Below are 19471 nucleotides of genomic sequence, written 5' to 3'. Positions count from 1 at the left end.
GGAGTGACTATGAATGAGAAATGGAAGGTTTTCCAGAAAAGATGACAAGTCGTTGCATGAAGATAGATTTGAAGATTTCAGGTGGAGCCTTTTGGCAGACAGTTGAAAATTTCCTTTCAAGCAGTCAGATGATTTCTCCATTGCCTAACTACCAATTAGTTTGAATTAAAGTAAATGAGTAGACTGCTGTTTTCTTTCCCCTGTTTATTTGCTTTCCAGGAGAATTTGGAAAAAGGACAGAAAGTTCTCATAAGAAGAAGGAATAAAGATTAAAGCAAAAAAATATATACCAATAAAAATTTCAAAGAAAAAATAAAATTTAGGACACAAAAACATTTTTCAGAAAAACTGTAAGAATAAAATAAGCAGATTAAATTCATGACAAGCGCATACAAAAGAAAATCTTCTGAAGGAGAAGCACAAAGACAGAAAAGGGAAAAATTACAGTAAGAATAGAGCCTTGCTGACTTGTCATTTTATTCCTTACAAACCCCCTATCAACAAAGTAAACCACAACTCTGTAGATTATAGATAAATACAAAAGTATGCATTAAATGCAAGAAAGACAATACAAAATTAACACCCATCTTTGGGTGTGTAGACAATAAATGGTTTTTCTTTTTAGTTCTCTGTGCATTACTTAAAGGTCTTACATGAAGCTACGCTACTTTCATAATGAACAAGAATTAACTCTATTAAAAATGAAGCCCTGTATCACATTTCATATTAAAATTTAATACAGCAGACTCTTACTCTGCTGTCAGCTAATTCAGGAACTGAACAGATGACGTTCTTTCCTGTACAATATGTAATACAAACTTTCCCCCGAGGAAGAGTCATTATCTCTGGTTATCTGACATATTTCCTAGCTTGCATTTCCAATCATCAACTTTCAACAGATCAGTCTACTCTATGAGTTTTTGTTTTTCCCGAGAAACAAACAGCACACTATTCAGTGCCTACTATTTTTCTTTTCTATTTGGGTCTTGTTGGGCCTCTGGCCTTGGCTTCCTCGGGCTCACAGAGCCTGAGAGGAGGTGGCAGTGTTTGATTTGCACATCCTCGACCTTAGACACTCACAGTTCCCTCTGCCCTCTCACACATACGTTCCAGAATTCGGTGAATACTGGCGAAGCTGGGTCTGTCCGCAGGCAGCTGGCTCCAACAGAGCCGCATCAGATTGTACAGCTCTAGGGGGCAATTCTCAGGGCAGGAGAGGATGTTGCCATCTCGCACGTAGTAAATGACCTCCTCATGGGCCATCCCATAGTAGGGCTGCAGGCCATAGGAGAAGATCTCCCACAGGAGCACACCGTAGGCCCATACGTCGGACTCTGTGGTGTAGCGGTTATAGAAAATGGACTCAGGAGGCATCCAGCGAATAGGGATAGCATCATTTTCATTAGCTTTGTAGTAATCCGCTGAGTAGATGTTCCTAGAGAGGCCAAAGTCGGCAATTTTCACCACCATGTTCTCACCCACCAGGCAGTTCCTGGTGGCTAAATCCCGGTGGACAAACTTGCGCTCTGAGAGGTAAGCCATGCCAGCTGCTACCTGCCTGGCGATGCAGAGCTGCTCAGCACAGGAGAGGGGTGGGGGTCCAGGGCTGGACACCTGAGCCCTCGTGGACAAGTCGCTGTGGCTGAGGCTGCACACAGTGTGAGGAGACATGCTGCGAAGAAACTCGTTGAGGTCGCCATAGGCCATGTACTCAAAGAGCAGGCACATGGGTTTCCCCACAGCACACACCCCTGGAACCAAAACGACATCCTCGGTTAGGTTGGGTTTCTAAAGTGACACACTGGAAAGAGCATTCTAAAAGCAAATGACCAGATCAGAAAATATGGAGTCCTGGTTTTTTTGTTGGTAGCATCATAGTCGAATACAGACCCCATCTCTTTGTGTACACGTTTTCTATTTTCCTTTTAAGATGCAGCTTATTTATCACTCCTTTTAGAGTACCTTAGCTCCCGACCCTTCCAGTATCAGATTTTCCTTCTGTCATCCTTTAACATAGCACCTACTATCTATCCTATGTTATAATTGTCCATTTATTTGAAGTTCCCGCCCCCACCGCCGCCAACATTTTAGTACTTTAAAGGTAGAGATCATGTCTTCTTCTTCTTCAAATTCTGCAAATCTATCAAGTGTCTGGTGAGCAAGTGCTCAGTGTTTGCTGAGTGAATTTATGAATAGATGTTTGCTTTGAGTATATAGCATAATTCCTCTGTGTTTCTGCTACTTCTCTGAAGTGGGTTAATAAGGAAGGTGTCGTATGAAATTTGGAAAGAATAACAAAAACACTGCAAGATCTTAGATGAAGTTTTCAGGTTGCTGCAATAAAACATTCTGATATTTAGGTTTTACAATGTTCATTCTAAAAAGGAAAAAAAATGTTTAATATAAATAGAGTCTTAAGTTTCGTGTCAGGAGGACATTTGCAAATCTTAAATCTTGCTACATTTGAGAGGGAAAATGGGCAACTTGTAATATTAGATCATTTGGGCACAATTTTACATCACCGTAAAACAGATTATTAGATCTATTATTTTTTTCAGGCTATAATTACAAGTCTTTGTTCAAAAGGAAAGAGAAATAAGGAACACTATTATCTTGGCTTATTTATTTTAGGATTAGTTTTTAATTCTGGGAACTTTAGCAATCGGTATATTTACATTTACTAGAGAGAATATTAAAGAAAGGACAACATATTTCTCTGAGAAATTTTCAAAAAAACAACTTTTTTGAACTGAGGTGATTTAACGAAATGTTCCACTCCTTGATACAGAAAATATTATATGGAAAGGAACAGAGACATCTATTTCTCTGAGGAAGGATTGAAGGAAAAAAGCATAAAGTATGAAAACCTTGGAAAGACTCCATTTGCTGATATGATAAATTTCTTCACTTATATTTTCATACCTAAGAGTTTCACAATGTTAGGATTATCAAATTCTGCCATGAGGGCTGCCTCCCTCTGAAAGTCTGCTTGCATGTCTGCTGAAGCTTCTTCTTTGAGCATCTTCACTGCCACCATAGTGAAAGGTTCAGAGGGAAGTAAGCCTGGAGCCCTGAAAGAAACATTTAGAAAGAAATGTGAGATCAGGAATATTATACATAGTCACGGTATATCTACCCACATTCATATACATCCCCTCTCCCACCACATTTATGCAGCCTTTCCCAGAGTCACAGAATCAAAAAAAGATGCCAGCAGTAGACAGTACTTAAAATTCTTTGACTCCAATTAATAAAAATAACCGATGCTATTTTCCATAGACTAATGCATCATTTATAAATTACAGAAAAATGCATCATTTATAAATTACAGGAATTCGAAAGTGCACAGACCCAGAGGGATTATCATTACCATCCTAACTCCTTAATCTCTGGTCAGAATCTAAATTCTTGGAAGGCAGGGGCCATGACTTATTCATCTTTATATCCCCAAAGCACCTAAAATGATACCTTGCATTTTTTTTGGTTTTCAGTAAGTATTTGTGAGAAATTTTCGTTAATCATGTAAACATACCAGGGCCATAAAAGTTGACATAAAGTTGTGTCCTGATCAAGAGCACCAGGCCAAAGTGGTACTTGGGTCCATGTTCTGTGGCCCAGCTGTGTGTCTATGGAGCTACATCCATGCAGAGAGGGTATTTTATTCCAATTTACACAAAGGGCTAGTGTTGGCCCTAATACATGCTTGTTTCTTGAGCTCATTGTTTTCTGACATTTTTGCATAATTTTTTGCATAATTTTTTCCTCTTTCATCTTGCCATTCTATGAACACCTGTTTAATATCTACACACATCAGGCTCTGAATCCTTATACTGAAACACTAGTTCAAAGTAAACTTTAAATGAAGTAGAGAATATAGCTTTAGGAAATGGAAGAGAAGTAAATTTGAGAATTACTTATTAAGAACAATGCAAGGGAGTATGATTAAAAATGTATAAGTTCTTTTCTGAAAAGGAAAGTTGATTAAACTTTGCTAAGTGTTTGTAGTTTGAATATTATACAAAGATTCTCTCCATATACGCAACCCTATTTTTCCAGCAGAGAGGGAAATTATTTAGGTTCAAAGTATAATACTTAATATGAATAAGTTTAATGACATGAAGAATTAACTAATTTGATAATAACTAATATACATATTATATTATATGAGGTAATGGTCTGGTAACTTTTCAGGCATAGCGTATTTCAGTGGAGAGAATTTTTATAAGGATGACTTTACCTTGCTTGAAAGACCCTTCCGAACGCTCCCTCACCGATATCTCTCACATATTCAATGTTATTCCTTGGATACTCCAGGCTGAGCAATTTGGGATTCAGAAGCAGTGGCATCCTCTGGTACATGGGATTGGGATGAAGTCTGTCTAGCAAGAGCTCAGAAGGAAGAGTAGTGAGGGTTACTGCTGCTGATTCTCTGCAGGTTAAGACAGGTAAGATCAGGAATGAGGTCAGTATCAGGTGAGATCTTTGGGATCAGACTGAGGTTCCAAAGAGATATTGTGTTTGGAAGGAAACAAAATAAATTATACTAAGCAGCCGAAGAACCTTCAGTTTTAGAGCAATGAAGTATTTTTGTTGTTTTGTTCTGGAAGCAAAAGTCACATTTTCTCAGGAATTTTGTTACTATCCAATCTAGCAGTGGCAGTGGAGATGAGGGGGAAGATGAGAATAGCTGTATTCTTCCAAATTACTGTTGAGCTTCTATCTGCTGTGAAAAATTAACCTTAGGACATGTGATCCTCTGCAAAAAGTATCGATATTTTTAAAGATCATGATGGGAGTGTTCAATTTTAAAGCAATGCGGTAGATGTCATAAAGAGACTGGCAGAGTTATATGTATTCCGCCTCCTGTCCCCAGTTCCCATAATAAATATGTACATTTTAGAACATTACTACGGGTGATTAGCTTAACTAGAATCTTACCTTTTTTTATTTTTCCATTGTTTCCGTCTTCGGCAGCAATAAAGAGTAGTTATGGTAAGAAGCACAAATACTGCAAAGCTGGACATGATGGAGATTATCACAGTCATGGAGTATGTAGGTGAGACAGAGAAGGAGGAGGAAGAGGAGGAAGGCAAATTTGGAATGTCCATACTTGGCTTTGAGGACGTCACTGGTGGGAATGCTGAAAGTAAACAATAATTCTTTTCATTCATTCTTAAACTTTTAAGATGCAATTTTTTGTATTCAAGCATCCAGTGAACTAAATTTAATTTTAAGAGTATGTTTTAATGTATCAGATTCTCCTTGGTTATACATCTATAAAGTCCAATTGTGAGAATCCAGTGAGGTCCAATTGTGAGTAAACCCAGCTTATAGAAATAGTAGAAAAAAATTTTTTTTCTGCAACACATGCAGATCTTGGGCTAGTGCTCATTACACTGCATTGTATCGCTTATGACTTGACAACAATCATGGAAATTAAGTTATTAAATAAAATATTTTTATGAAATTAAATAGCAAAGTCAAGATGGTCTAAAGGTGAATTTTATACACATTCACTGTTTATTTACAAACAGAATAAAATTAATGGAGAAAATGAAAAATGAAAATGTTGGGACACAAATGAGCAGAATTTAGTTCATCTAAAAATTGGACTTCTGTCAAACTCCTATTAAAAGGTCAATGCAATATAAAAACAAGGTAAAATCTACATTACTGCTGGAAACCAAAAGATGCCATACTCATATCACTCTGTAGAGTGCAAAGTCCATTGTGTATCTATTAAAACAACCATATTAATTACTTTTAAATCCTTTTAATTGATTGAGTAAAGAAAAAACATGGAAACAGAGTATTTTAATAATATAATCGACAAGGATGTTTTAATAATAAAGTATGAACTTTGTACCCTAAAAAGAGAAAGTAAACCTGATTTTCAAATATTTGTGGAATACTGACAGACATGACTTTTTGTCAGGCCACATAGGTAAATCTTTATAAAATTCAAAAGCAGAAATTATGCAGATCTATTCTTTGACTAAAATGCAATTAACAATAGATTAAATAAAATCCAACCAGATAAAAAAAATTCAGTATCTTTTCAAAGAGTAAAAAGTAACCATAGTTACAGATTAGAAAATAACTTCCTCATAGTGTGTATGGAATGTAGACAAAGCTGTGCTGAATGATAAACTCATAGTGTTATCTCTTTCCAATAGATTAAAAAAAAATGAAGGTACTGAACGTTTGATTCAAGACTCTGGAAAGGAAACAAAAACTACAGAAAACAAAGGAAAATAGATGATAAAGTAACAGTCATGGACAAGTGGAAATTAATAAGTTAGAATACACATACCACAAATAATAGAATTAAAAAATAAGTCAACAGTTGGTCTTAATAAATATTATTAAGTAGTCTAGTCAGAGGAATTTTAATTTTAAATACATGGAAAGGGCACAAACATAAATTAGGAATGATGAAATTATGACAATAAATTCAAATGTCAATAAAAATAAAATAATGTATAATTATGCAATTACATTTTAAAATCTTAAGAAAAATGATATCAAATTTGAAGAATTAGAAAATCTGAATATAGCTACAACTAGGAAATTTAAAGGTCATTATAGAATTATGGATATAGTCTTTCTGTCTTGGAAGAGATAACGTTTTCATATTTTCTAATGTTCCAGTAGGAGAAAAATCTTTCAAATTATTTTAGAAAGTTATTATACTAGTATCACAACCGAACAATGTTAGCACAATAGAAAAGCACATTCATAGATTATTGAACATAGATTTAAAAGATCCTAAATGAAACATTAGCCATGGGCAATATTAGCAGTATGGTAAGAGAATAATAATTTAATATAAGGAAATATATTAATATAAAACATTACAAAGTCAAAAGAAAACTTTTACTGCAATAGGTGCCTAAAGCCATCTGAAACAGGACACTGTAAAAACAGGGATTACAAGGGGTGCCCTCGTATGACTCCTTAGCCTGGGAGTGGACACGGTGATTATGTCCTGAGCACCCACAGTTAAGCAAGTCCTTTTGAAGCCCATGGAGACTAAGTCTGGCCATCGCTGTGACTCAGACCGGCACCTGGACCTGGAAGAACGTCAGCACAGCAGTAAAACATCCGTGCAGTACCAACGACAGCACTTCCCGTCTAGCATCACAGAAATGGTGGACTTAACAAACTTCTCAGGTTCGTCTATGATTGATTTGAAAGCCGATATGATTTTCTTTGGACTGAGTCATCGAAGGTTTTTAAAGTCAATCTAAGGTGGGTGAGAAAGGGGGCTTAAGTTGGACAGTGAAATCCGCTGCTAATAATAAAGTAGGGACAATCGTGGAAAGACAGGAAGAAGTGACTGTTTTATATCTGGATTTTACAGAGCAGTTCATACCATATTTAACATGTAATGTAATTCATAAATGGTAGTATAATCTTATTAGTAAGTATAAGGGCAATTTTTCTGAAAATATCAGAAAATAGAATTCAATGAGATAGTAAAAAAATAATCTATGATGATTTAGTAAGATTTATTTTCAAAATGCAAGAATTGGCATAAGTTTGAACAATAGTTTTGCTTCATGGATTTAATTACTTCTTCCTCTCAAGAGAATTTTGTTTTTCCTTGATTATAGTTTCCGATCTATTTGCGCTGGTATTTTTTAGAGTGACATTAGTTATATCTTTGCATTCAAATGATCGGTTTGGATCTCCAGTTTCTTTCCTTTTAAACTTTTTATTCTCATCAATTTTACCTCTTTATCCTTCTCCTCTGAACATCAGGGGAATTTCATTAACCCACTCAGCCATACATTAATGTATTCATTAAATTAATATTGATTATTAGGTATTAAGAATCCTGTGGTGGACATGACAAGTGTTTGTGTTGAAGTGTTTAACTGGGGAACAATTCGTAAACAGATAAATACAGTAAAATGTAAAAAGTGTCATAAGAACAGTAAGAACAGGATGCTTGTGAGCATCCAAGGGCAGCCCAGCTCCAGGTCTAGGCATACTGGAGAAGTTTTCTAAAGTAACTAATTTAAATATACAGGTGAGTAGGCAATGACCAGTTGAAGGTGTATGTGTGTGTGTGTGGAGAGAGGGAAGGATTTGGGTGGAGTCAGGGCAGGGAGATAGTATTCTATAAAGAAGGAATAACACGAACCAGGGTCCTAGCCAAGAAGTTGTGATGCCTTTCTAAAAGTGCACGTAAAAGTTTCATTGTCGAGTTGAGGAGTGTCTACGAGTAAGGCTGCAGATGTCGGGTCTTGGTCATTAAAGGCCTTGCATACCAAGTTAAGTTTAATCTGGCCTTTGCCCTGCAGTCAATAGAGAGAATTACTGGGGGGTTTTAAATAGTAGAGCAGCATGACCAACTTTTGACTTAGAAGAATCACCCAGCTGCAACCTGACTTGCATGGTATAAATACTTCCATCACGACTGATTTCAAGGTGTCAATATGAAGTCCTGAATATGGAGTTGGAAAGAGATGTTCAGTAACACACCATTATATAGGATTTCCACCTTATAGATAATAAGGAGAAAGAAAAATTATGTTTCTATGTAGATAGAAAGAACAAGTTACTTAAAGGAAAAAGTAACCAGATTCAGACAATTCATTTTCAAAACTAGAAGCTAGAAAAGAGTGGAATCATATATCTAGACTACTGAGAGATAAGAAATGTCACTCAAGAATTCTATATCTGGCTAATATAGCTTTCGACTATCCATGTAAAAGAAAGATATCCTGAAAATATGCAAGAATTCAAAGGCTCTAATCACCCAAATCTGAGGAAATACATAAATTATGTGCAGCCCCAGAGAATCCAGGAATAGTGAAATGCCTGCTAAGTAGACAAATAGTGAGAATAATATAAAGGCATTACATGCTTAAAAAGATATTTCACTTCTGCAAAAGAAGTTATAAAATAAAAACTCCTAAAATTCTAGTCTATGTGTTCAAGCAAGAAGGAATAATGCAAAAGATAAACTAATGATTTTTACAAAAATCTTCCATCACTCTTCAAAGTAAACTAGTAAGATCCTTTTGAGTTTACTCAGAAATCAAGAAACTCTTCAAAAAATGTTTGAGGGCTTCACACACTCCCATAGAATATGGGACATTACCTAATATAGATGACCTATCTGAAGAGATAAAGCCAATTTCTTTAATAAGAATTGCATTTAACTCGGGGAGAACACTTTTAAACATTCCTCATCGCATGTTCAGAAGAAACGATCATTTGGAGTTCATGTTCTGACCTATACAAAATATTTCAGAAAACTGCTTTTTAAGAATAGGAAATGAGTTTATTGTAGCTAATGTATATTTCTATCCTTATGATAGGTGTAAAAGGCAGAAATATGGATGCTTTTCTGTGCGGGTTGTTCCTGTCTAATCTAGGATTAAAAGTCAGCTCGTTCTATACAGGAAACCTTCAATGGACACTTGAATGGATGAATGAGTAAACAATCGAAAGATAACAAAGACCACAGTCATCAATTAAATGTCCAATCAAAGTAAAGTTTGGCTGCTTGTATGGCAAAGAACAATAGAGGTTGTTGTTTTTTTCCATAACTATGCTTTTTTACTAACTCTGAGCCATGATTCATTTGCAACCAGTAGCATTCTTTCTTTTAATGCTTTAAATCTTAGTTCTTTAAGTACGCTGGTAAAATCAAGTCCTGGCACTTAGCCAAGTGCAGAGGCTATTAGGCTGGACTATGTGTCACAGGAAGCAAGTATGATTTAAGCCTTAGAACAGTCAAGTAGAGGGAAGTAAACTGACATGAAAAACTTTTCTAGTATCATTCTGAGAATTACTGCATTCTGCTAGGTTAAGGCACTCTCTGATACAAGTTAGTTTCTGGGACATCCCTTTTCGAGCAAATTTCTTGAATTCTTTCTTAGGAATTTTGAGACTACACATTTAAAACCACTTGATTGTCCCTGTAAACTTTAACTGTTTTTAAAAAATCTCCTATCTTCCAAAAGAAGGATCTGCTGTCACAAATGAAGATTGTGAATTGGCTTAATGAAGAAAGAGATATTTGTTTTCACTCTATAGACGATATAAAAAATCATGAATGCAATATCGAAAGGTGACATTTTCAATTTGGCTCATTTTATAGCTATATAAGGAATCAAGTAAGCTAATAACCTTGAGGTAGGAGATATTGTTTGTATCATTCATTATGTCTCCATAGCCTAATTAGAAGCTATAAACTGAGATTTCTAATAATCACACTTCATGTTCTACCCTGCGCGTTGATGGTAGCAAGCCTTTGAGAGGAGTTGTATATTCTGTTCTGAACATTATCAAGTATGAGTATAAATATGCATGCATGAATCCATTTACATACACATAAGATTTCACGGTCACAAACAAAATTACTTACTTGTTAGGTTTTCTTTTTTATAATCTGAGGGGGAAAGGATAAAAATTTGTTTTAAATGAGCATCCAGATATCTCATATATTCTGTGAGAGAGTGCTAAGAACTGCAACTTCTCTTTCAGCTCTTTAATATGCAATTGGAAAACGTTCTTTGCATTCGAATGTGAAAGGATTGCGTCTTTGAAATTAAACCAGCTGTTAGAGTTCCTTACAAACAAAGTTCATTAAAGCAACATGCAGCGATTCAGCTTTGTTTTGTGAGGTCGGCATTTTCAAACATGTGGCTAATTTTTGCATGCTTAAAAGTCTGCTGCATTGGCTAAGAAAAATTTATTCCTTTATTCCATTCCTCTGACAAAGTATGAGAAGTTTCTTAGCCATCCTCTGAACATTCCAGAAAATGTTGCAAGCTCTCGTAAGATCTCCTTATGAAATAAGCTAACATCTCAAGCAGCAGTTAAAAGTGATTTATAATTTCTTTTAGAACAAATGAAGTAAATCCTTATGCTCACCTGTGCAATTCGGATAGCACTAGGATTCTGTTATTAGGTTTCCGAGGGAGGCAAAACTCAAAAAAATATTAGAAATGCCTTGAAATATTAGGAGACTTACGTTCACTCACACTTTAGTTTGTTCAAAAATGATACATTTCTCTTAACCTCCAAAGTGTTCAGAGAACTTTGTTACCTAAATACGGCAGTCTGGAACAGGCCACGGGGTCCCAGTGCATGCTGGGGAGCTTGCTGCATTCTGGCATGGAGGACAGATGTGTCCCAGATCTGTGGGGTCTTCTGTGGTTCTTTTCTTCCATTGCCAGCCACTCTTTTGCACAGAAGAGTTCCTTCACTGCCAGGCAATACTCTCTAAAATATTTTATGGAGAAAAAACGTGATGATGAATCATGTCATGTTAAAGCCGAATTTGTGGCAGAAACTAAATTCTTTATTTTCAAAACATCATCATAGTACATTGTTCTTGTGAAAGGGCTTTTGAAAGGACTGTCTTATTGTAAATAATGTAAGACTTTATGAAATATCCTATGTTATTCTGTGAGATAAAATGCTACCTTGTTTTGTTTTTAAAAGACAATGCTACTTTAAAAAAATAAAATTACATGTAAAGTATTTCTTTCTTGGGGGAAAAAAAGAACTTTTAAATTCAAAAGGTGTTAGATTAGGAATCAATAATCTATTTTACTCCAACCTTATATTAAAATAACTATAAAGTTACAGAAACGAGGTACACAGTTTTAAAAACATACATACTTAAAGTCACGGATCATTGTCAGTCAATTTCCAGCCTGGGAGATTTTCCTATAATCTTGAGGATAATAGGCAGGGCCTGAGAAACAGTCCTCATCACAGCATGCTGTGTCTTTCAAAACAGTAAAGCTCTACCTTCCCGGCAGGTTCTAGGAGAGCATGTGGGTCTTTAACTAGCCCTGGCTTAGGGGAAACTGAATCCTGCCCCACTGCTGTGTGTGCTTCCGTGTGAGAAAGCCAGAGTAATATTTATTTGAATGTGTATCTGTCATGTTCATCCCCTACCTTTGGCGTTTCAGATCTTCCTTACCCTGGTGTTCATTTTTTCTTTTTTATTTATGACATTTTATAACTTCTAAGGTAATAATGGAAGTTATTAATATATTATTTCTCTTGCTCATTGTCTTCTGCTAGAATGTAAACCCCATGGATAAATAGCCTAGAATAGCACTTGGAGCCCAGTAGGAGCTCCATTAATTATCTGTTGAATAAGTGAAACTTCTTGTCATTCATGGAAAGAGGCACAAATTATATAGAATGACTGTTTACGATTAGAAAACCAGGAGCAACAGTACACTTTAAAAAATTTCTAGGAAGAGCAGGTGCTGTAGGCATAAAAAATAAAAAATAAGGGATTGTAACTGGCAAGGTCCTTGCAATCCGTGAGGTCAACTAAGGGTTGCCTCTCATAAAAAAATAAAAAATAAATAAATAAATAAATAATAAATAATTTCACAAATAACTAGAAATAGGATGTAAAATGGCTGAAGACTTTGGATCCACTTTGAAGAATAAAGGCAAACAAAACTAAAGACCTAACAAAAAAGTAAGGAAGCATAAAATATGAAGAATAACCTTACTAGTTATTAACAATAATTGTTAACAATAAGCCCAATTTTAGTTCAAATGTCACTGGTGCAAAAAGCTAACGTTGCCAGGATTGTAAGAAAACATTCTTAGCAAAAACGATTGCTGTGAAAATGTTCACTATTGAACTATTGAATCAAATAGACAAACCTTACTTAAGAGCAGAAAGCATTGGACAATTTAATTATTGGTACTAATATATACATACTATATATTAATTTTGTACCTTAAAAGCAGAGACTCTTTTTTCAAACATCTAATTTTTTTAAACAATTATTAATTATATATCAGAGAAAAGAAAAACTCAATAAAATATAAAAATGTGAAAATTTTTAGACTATATTTTCTGACCCCAATTTGAATAAAATGTTTAACTACAAGGATTTTCAAAAGTAGAGACAATTTTCAGATAAAAAATTCTTATCTAAATAACAATTGGAATTAGGAAAAAAATTTTTAAGTATACTATACATGACTTACCTATTAAGAAAGTAATTAACTATGCTATAAATTTGAAAGCTCAATGAAAGGGATTTTTTCTAAAAACACAAAAACAGTAAATTACTTTCAATTTTAAAAAGAACATCTGTGGCCCATGCATGTAAACTGATCTAGGATATAAATAATGGAAAGTTACACATTTTATTTTGTGCTAGCATACAATAATACAATTTAATTTTAACTCTGGTTGTCTCTTGAGAGATACTTAGATGTCATGCTTGATGAAAATACAATCTTAAGTGAAGAAATAAAAAATTATATTACTCTTACAATGTCTCCAAACCCTTAAAATCTGTGGTAAGTAGAGGCACAGAGCACTCTATTTTAATTATCTCACTGTAATTCTCTATGCTAAATAGAGTGCCCTGAAATGATTTCAGCATTTAAATAGTTCCAGGATCATCAAAACAGAGGTGGAAATGTACTGTGTTGGTAGTTTTTATGTGTTTTCCTCAAAAGAAAACAATATCTATCCCTTTTCTGATATAAACCATGAATGCAATTTCTCCCTTAATCCTCTCAATTCTGTTTTGGAAATGAGGAAAGTGAAGATTAGCCAAGAGCACATACATCTACAAAGTGGTAAAAAAAGTATTTGAACTTTGTTCTATTTGGCTCAAGAGCCAGATTGAGTCCTATCTTTTCTACATAAGAAGTAAATAGAGGCAAAGATAATTCTATGGAATATGTATTTATGAATTTCAGTTTAAAGAGTATGGTGGGTTTTAAAGAAGTAGCTATTTATAACCTACCTCTCTCCCCCTTCTCTCATATGAGACAAGAGTGGCAGTACTTAAATTAGAATATTGGGTGGAATGTATTTTAAAGTAATATATATATGTAATATAAAATAATATTCTGAAATGCTCACTATAACCTCATATTTGTTGGAAAATAATGCTGGAACACTTGAAATGTAGTTGTATTTTCTCTTCTCTATCTTGGCTTACTAACGAGTTCCAAAAATTTAAAAGTTTTTAAAAAATTTTTAAAGATTTTTTGTAGAAAGCAGGGATATTTATGAATATGAGAATGTGAACAATAATAAGGACAGTAGAATATTACACCTGTTATGATGTTTTCTATAAGCCCAGAGTCCTTGTATTATATCATCAGTGATTTGCATGGTAGGAATTTTGCGCAATAATTACTATTTAGACAAAAGCTAGTTTTTGCCCTTATTATTACACATGACAACTTCCTCTTTTAAAAATTCTTCTTGTTTGCAGACAGAAAATAAATTTTCTCAATTACTTATTTATTTTTCATTTTACCTGCAGATGGGTACAGGAGTAGGTACTACTCCAGGGTTGCATTCTTGGAAGACGTGGTTACAGAGCAAAACCTCAGCAGCCGGCCTGCAGAGTGGGCTCGCTGCTTTCAGTTCATTCCAGGCGGTGTAGACCAGTAGTTCTTGGGCCTCCTCGGGGTCTGCGTAGGAGTTGTTGAAGAAAACAAGAGCATCTTTTGCCAGGACAGCATTGCACACCTCCCCTCTGTACTGGCCACAGTAGCCTTTGTTATCTTTCTGTGGTTTGCTGAAAGAGGCAATGAACAATGTTCTCAGTCACATGCTATTTCTTAGCATTCCGTCTGCTTTTTTTTTTTTTTTTTTTTTTTAGTTTCCACATCCGTATCACAGAAATCGGAGAAAATTCACAAGCGAATTGGTTGAAATGCTCCATCTGAATAGTGTCTTCATTTCTACCTGCACTTATACCATCTCCAGCTACCCCAGAGCTATTATGAGGATCACATGTGATAATGAATGTGGAAAGCTTTGCAAACTATTGGTTTCCATTATTATATTATAAATAGAATTTGACTGCTCTTAGTTAAACAGCCTCACATGCTTCTTATAAATAAGCTGACGTAAGCAAATAAATACATAAAAATATATATTTATCATGATGATTAACAAGTGAGCATAATAATTGCTCTGATCCCCAAATCTTGTAGCTTTACAAAAAAAGTTTGTATTAGGATAGTTAAGTACCTGAATTTTGTAGCACACATACTTCTCTGTGATGCCTTCTGTATACAGATTCTCTCAGAGCATTCCATTACAGAACAAAAAGAAAGCCCCGTAGGGGGTGAAAGCATAGGACACTGCTCTCAGAGGAGCGAAGTAGCACCTTTAGCTTTGCTACTTTCTCATTACATGTCTTGGAAAAAAGCCATATGGTCACTCAAAGCTCTAATGTCCTAATCTGTAAAGTGATGTAAGTAAGTATTCTGAACTAAGATTATTGTGTGTTAAAGGATAATATATGTAAAGAAAAACTGTAAAATCTATAAGGCTAGCACAAAAAATAAAATTAAAAACTTATCCATTATAATAATTAAAGAGGACAATAAGGAAATGAAAAACACTGCTGGTACTTTTTTCACATATCCAATGCTTCCTTAAGGGAATGCTGGGAATTATAATAATTCCTATACTCACCTGACAAATATTTACTGAGCACTTAGTATGTGTAAGCAATGTGATGGTATCAATAAATTTTGATGCCTCTTATCAGATCTCTCTCTTTAATAATGACAGAAACTCTTGTTGTATTCTTATTTAATTTGTACAACTGTTGGGGTTTAGCATTTTATTATATTTATATAAAGGATTTTAAGGTAAGAAAATTAAACAAATTGAAATTTGTGAAAAATTTTAAATTATTAAGAAATCTCATTTGAATTTGAAAAATTGATACTTAGAAACCATTATTGGCTAGTCTTTAAAGCAAATCTATTAAATGAAGTACAACTCAGATTAAACAATGAACTTCCAAGAAATGATATACTTTAAGATAATGTTTTGTAACATAGAAATTTCCTGTAATTCATTTTTGGCTTTTACTAATAAGCCAACATGAATTTGACTGCATTTTGTAGTTTGTTGGGGATTTTTAAAAAGAAGACCTTAAATAAGGTAACAAAACTTTCATGAAAACTTTGGCCAGATAAGGTTGGGAAAACACCCAGAAAAACACTCAGCTATGACCAAACCTCTTAGAAAACCCACTCTATGATAACACTAAGGAAGTTCTAGAGCAGCAAGAATGCTATGCTTTAAGAAACTAAATAATAATATTTAATAACCAAATGTATCTCAAACTAGTTTGTAAAATGGTTTCACATATTAATATAATATCTTGGTAAAAAGGCAAGTATGACTCTTTTCACTTAACAGAAAAAAGATGTATCATGTATAGGTTAAATATTTCCCCCAGTGTATCAGAGCTGAGAATATTCATCCAGGTTCTGCTGTTATGTGTTAACTATTGAATGACTCTGCTCTTTATTTTTCTGTAGTTTTAAAATTAAAAACATAATTTTTTCTTTCATTACACAAACAAAAATCATTTTTTTAGAAAATATTGGAAACTAAAAAGAAGCACATAAAAGAAAAATTAATAAAAATAGCCTCAGAAATAGAGACTATGAATAATCAATTAATAATCACTCTCTATCTCCCTGCATTTCTGCTGCTTCTCTTAATAAAAGCTCAAACAAAATCTTTGAAGAATCTCAGTTGGCATAAGAATATTGAGCCCTCATTTATTTTTGAGCATTAGCTATGTAATATAAAAAATAAAAAGAAATCAAAAGAGAAAAGGAGAATAAGTTTTGAATAGAAATGAGATCTTAGTTATAGTTTTGGTTTTTCTACCAGTTTGATGATAACTAGCCAGTGAAAGCCCTTTGCATGCTGGGAAAAATCATAAAATACAAAGTGTATGGTTCTTATTAACTTTCTAAGTCTTTGTAATGTTTCTGGGAGCTTTAAAGACTTAGCTTTGGTACCATATCTATACTAGGATTAGCTCCACAAGGTAAGAAATATATAGGACCAAATATATACATGTATTATATGTACATATATTATACATATACATTATATATGTATATATGTGTGTATATATACGTGTGTGTGTGTGTGTGTGTGTGTGTGTGGAGAGAGAGAGAGAGACTACCCCGTCATAATTTCAGAGTTGAAACTACTTCTTTTTCCTTTTTCTCTCTTCTTTTGCAGACTTGTAAACCTCAAGTTTTATGCAGTGATCAAATTTTAGAGGCAAAACATGGAGGCAAATTGGGCCATTTCGTCTCTCAACCTCCTAACCATATCACTTAAATTAAATTTCAAAGAAGCTCACAGCAAAAACTGGGGAATGAGATAAATGCAATAAATTTCCAGTGGTGTCTTCTTCTGTCTTTTGCCAAGTGAAGAGACCCCTCCCAGTCCAACTGAAGTCACGTTTCTCTGCAGGCAGTTTTGGGGACTGCCGATGGAGCAATACCAGAAGCAGCTGGTTTATTGTTCACTGGTCTGTTGAGCAGTGGGGCAGAGGTCACAGGGATCCGTTCATAGAATGCTGGTTATTTTGGAATGATCTGCTAAACTATCTCCAAAAATGTTAGTAACTGCACATGCAGCCAAGTCCCTCTCTCTCCTGACAAACTAAACCTGGCTGATCTTCTTTTCTGTGAATTTTCTCTTTTTTAAAGGCAGCAGTGGATATTTGATCTCAAGTCCTTGTTTTCATTTGCTTTATAACAGACAAGTTTCCTTGGTTAAATGGATATTTAAAGCATTCTCACTATACCTTTTATTTCTCTTTGCTTTAACATGCATAATCCCGCTTTTAAACACGGTCTTGCAGTTTCTGTGAGGGAAAACTCTACTCCCTTGGAACACATAATGTTTTGTCCAAAGGTCACATGCAGATGACCAGCTGTGGTTTGTTTGAGTGAAGGTGACGCCATCACCCCAGTGGAAATGCCACACCTTCCCTACCCTCCCAAGGGGTGGCACACCTGTACCTCTCCTCTGGTGTAGACAAATCTTTCCTTATCTACCAACTGGCTGGTCTCCCACTATACTTTACCAACCAATAAGTGTGATGAACAGGGTTCTACGCCATTTCCAATCTCCAAAGCAAACTGGAATTGTTTTCATTCTTTCACACCTAGTGTCATTTTATATGGTTCATTCTTTAAGGCAGGATTAGCAAATACAACCCACAGGTCAATTTCAGCCAGCCGCCTCTTTTTATACCATTTGTGAGCCAAGAATGATGTTTACATTTTTAAATGGTTGAAAGAAATCAGAAGAAGAAGTGAAAATTATATGAATTTCAAATTTCGGTGTCTATACGTAAAGTTTTATCAGAGCAAAGCCATGTTCAACCATTTATGAATTGTCTACACTGTTCCGGCCCTGCAACGGCAGAGTTGAGCAGTGGCAACAGAGACAGTATGGCCCACAAAGCCAAATATGTTTAATATCTGGCCCTTTACAGAAAAAGTTTGCCAACCTCTGCTCTGAGACATGGATCACATGTCATTTTTCTGAAATGTCAAACCCAAACCCAATGTCCTCAAGTGGAAGGACATGGCCTTCTCTGAAAAACAGCTCTTGTGTTTCTTCTGACTAAAATTACTACCTAGTTATTGTGTAAAATGAAGAGTGTTGTAAAGACAATTTGAAATTTAAAAATTTTTGAAAATTCATTATATTAGCCAAATATATAAACTTTATATATTTTATATGTTCGTACATATATCAGTTATAATCAGTATATACATAAATACAATAGATAATTATATATACTACAAGTAGTATATATACATAGTACATAATTATATTTATAGAATATAAATATACAGAATAAAAATATATAGAACATAAATACATTTACAGAGTAATTAGAATTATTCTGTAAATTTATCTTTGTATCTGTATTTTTACTTAGCATGATATTATAAACATTTTCCTATGCCACTATATTTTTCAAGAACATTGTCCTAAAATCACATATTTACCTTATTGGTAAATATTGACATTGCTCATATATTTCACTTATAAATGTAGGATTGTTTTAAATTTCATTGTTCATACACTTATTATTTACTTAACATAGATTATTAAATGTGGATTTATCCAATTAATAGATACAATCATTTTAAGGTTCTTAATAAAAATTGCCAAATGCTCTCTACAAAGTTTATAGCAATTTTGTCTCTACCAGCAGAGTCTGAGAGTGCTTGTGTTATCACAAGTAAAAAATAGGATGGAATTAATTCAAATTAATTAGCATTTATTTGAATACTAATGAAGTTAAACTTCTTCATTTGCATTTACGTGCATGTGAACAATCTATTTCTATTCTTGCATCGTTGGAATTTGTATATGCTCCCATTATTATGTTGTCTTGTAATTAGTCTCTGTGTGTGTGTGTGTGTGTGTGTGTGCAGGTGTGTGTGTGTATGTGTATGCATGCCTGTGTGTCAACTAGTAAAATGTAAATTCCTTGGGGGGAGGGAATATGTAAAATTTGTTGTTTTTTTTTCTCTACTGTATAATACAGTGCCAGGAATAGAGTGAGTGGTTTAAAAATGTACAGAGAGGTGTGCTGAATGGTGTGTGAATGAAAGATAGCATCTCTTCTGTCGGTGGCATGCA

The 19471-nt window shown here is 34.4% G+C and overlaps 1 protein-coding gene across 1 annotated transcript in view; it reads right to left on the bottom strand.

The window, feature by feature from the left end:
• Positions 1-334: 334 nt before the first annotated feature.
• MUSK (muscle associated receptor tyrosine kinase) overlaps positions 335-19471 on the bottom strand; it is an 83772-nt gene continuing 64635 nt past the window's right edge. The window contains exons 9-14 of the mRNA XM_039870682.1: positions 14286-14549; positions 11069-11244; positions 4939-5140; positions 4238-4429; positions 2923-3071; positions 335-1751 (exon numbers count right to left, since the gene is read on the bottom strand). Of these exons, the coding sequence (XP_039726616.1) occupies positions 1069-1751; positions 2923-3071; positions 4238-4429; positions 4939-5140; positions 11069-11244; positions 14286-14549 (1666 nt within the window). The 3' untranslated portion in view covers positions 335-1068. The remainder of the gene's footprint in view (positions 1752-2922; positions 3072-4237; positions 4430-4938; positions 5141-11068; positions 11245-14285; positions 14550-19471) is intronic.

Source organism: Pteropus medius, unplaced genomic scaffold (assembly GCF_902729225.1).
Source record: "Pteropus medius unplaced genomic scaffold, Ma_sr-lr_union100, whole genome shotgun sequence".
NCBI classification, from domain to species: Eukaryota; Metazoa; Chordata; class Mammalia; order Chiroptera; family Pteropodidae; genus Pteropus; species Pteropus medius.
This window is presented reverse-complemented; position numbering and strand designations above follow the sequence as displayed.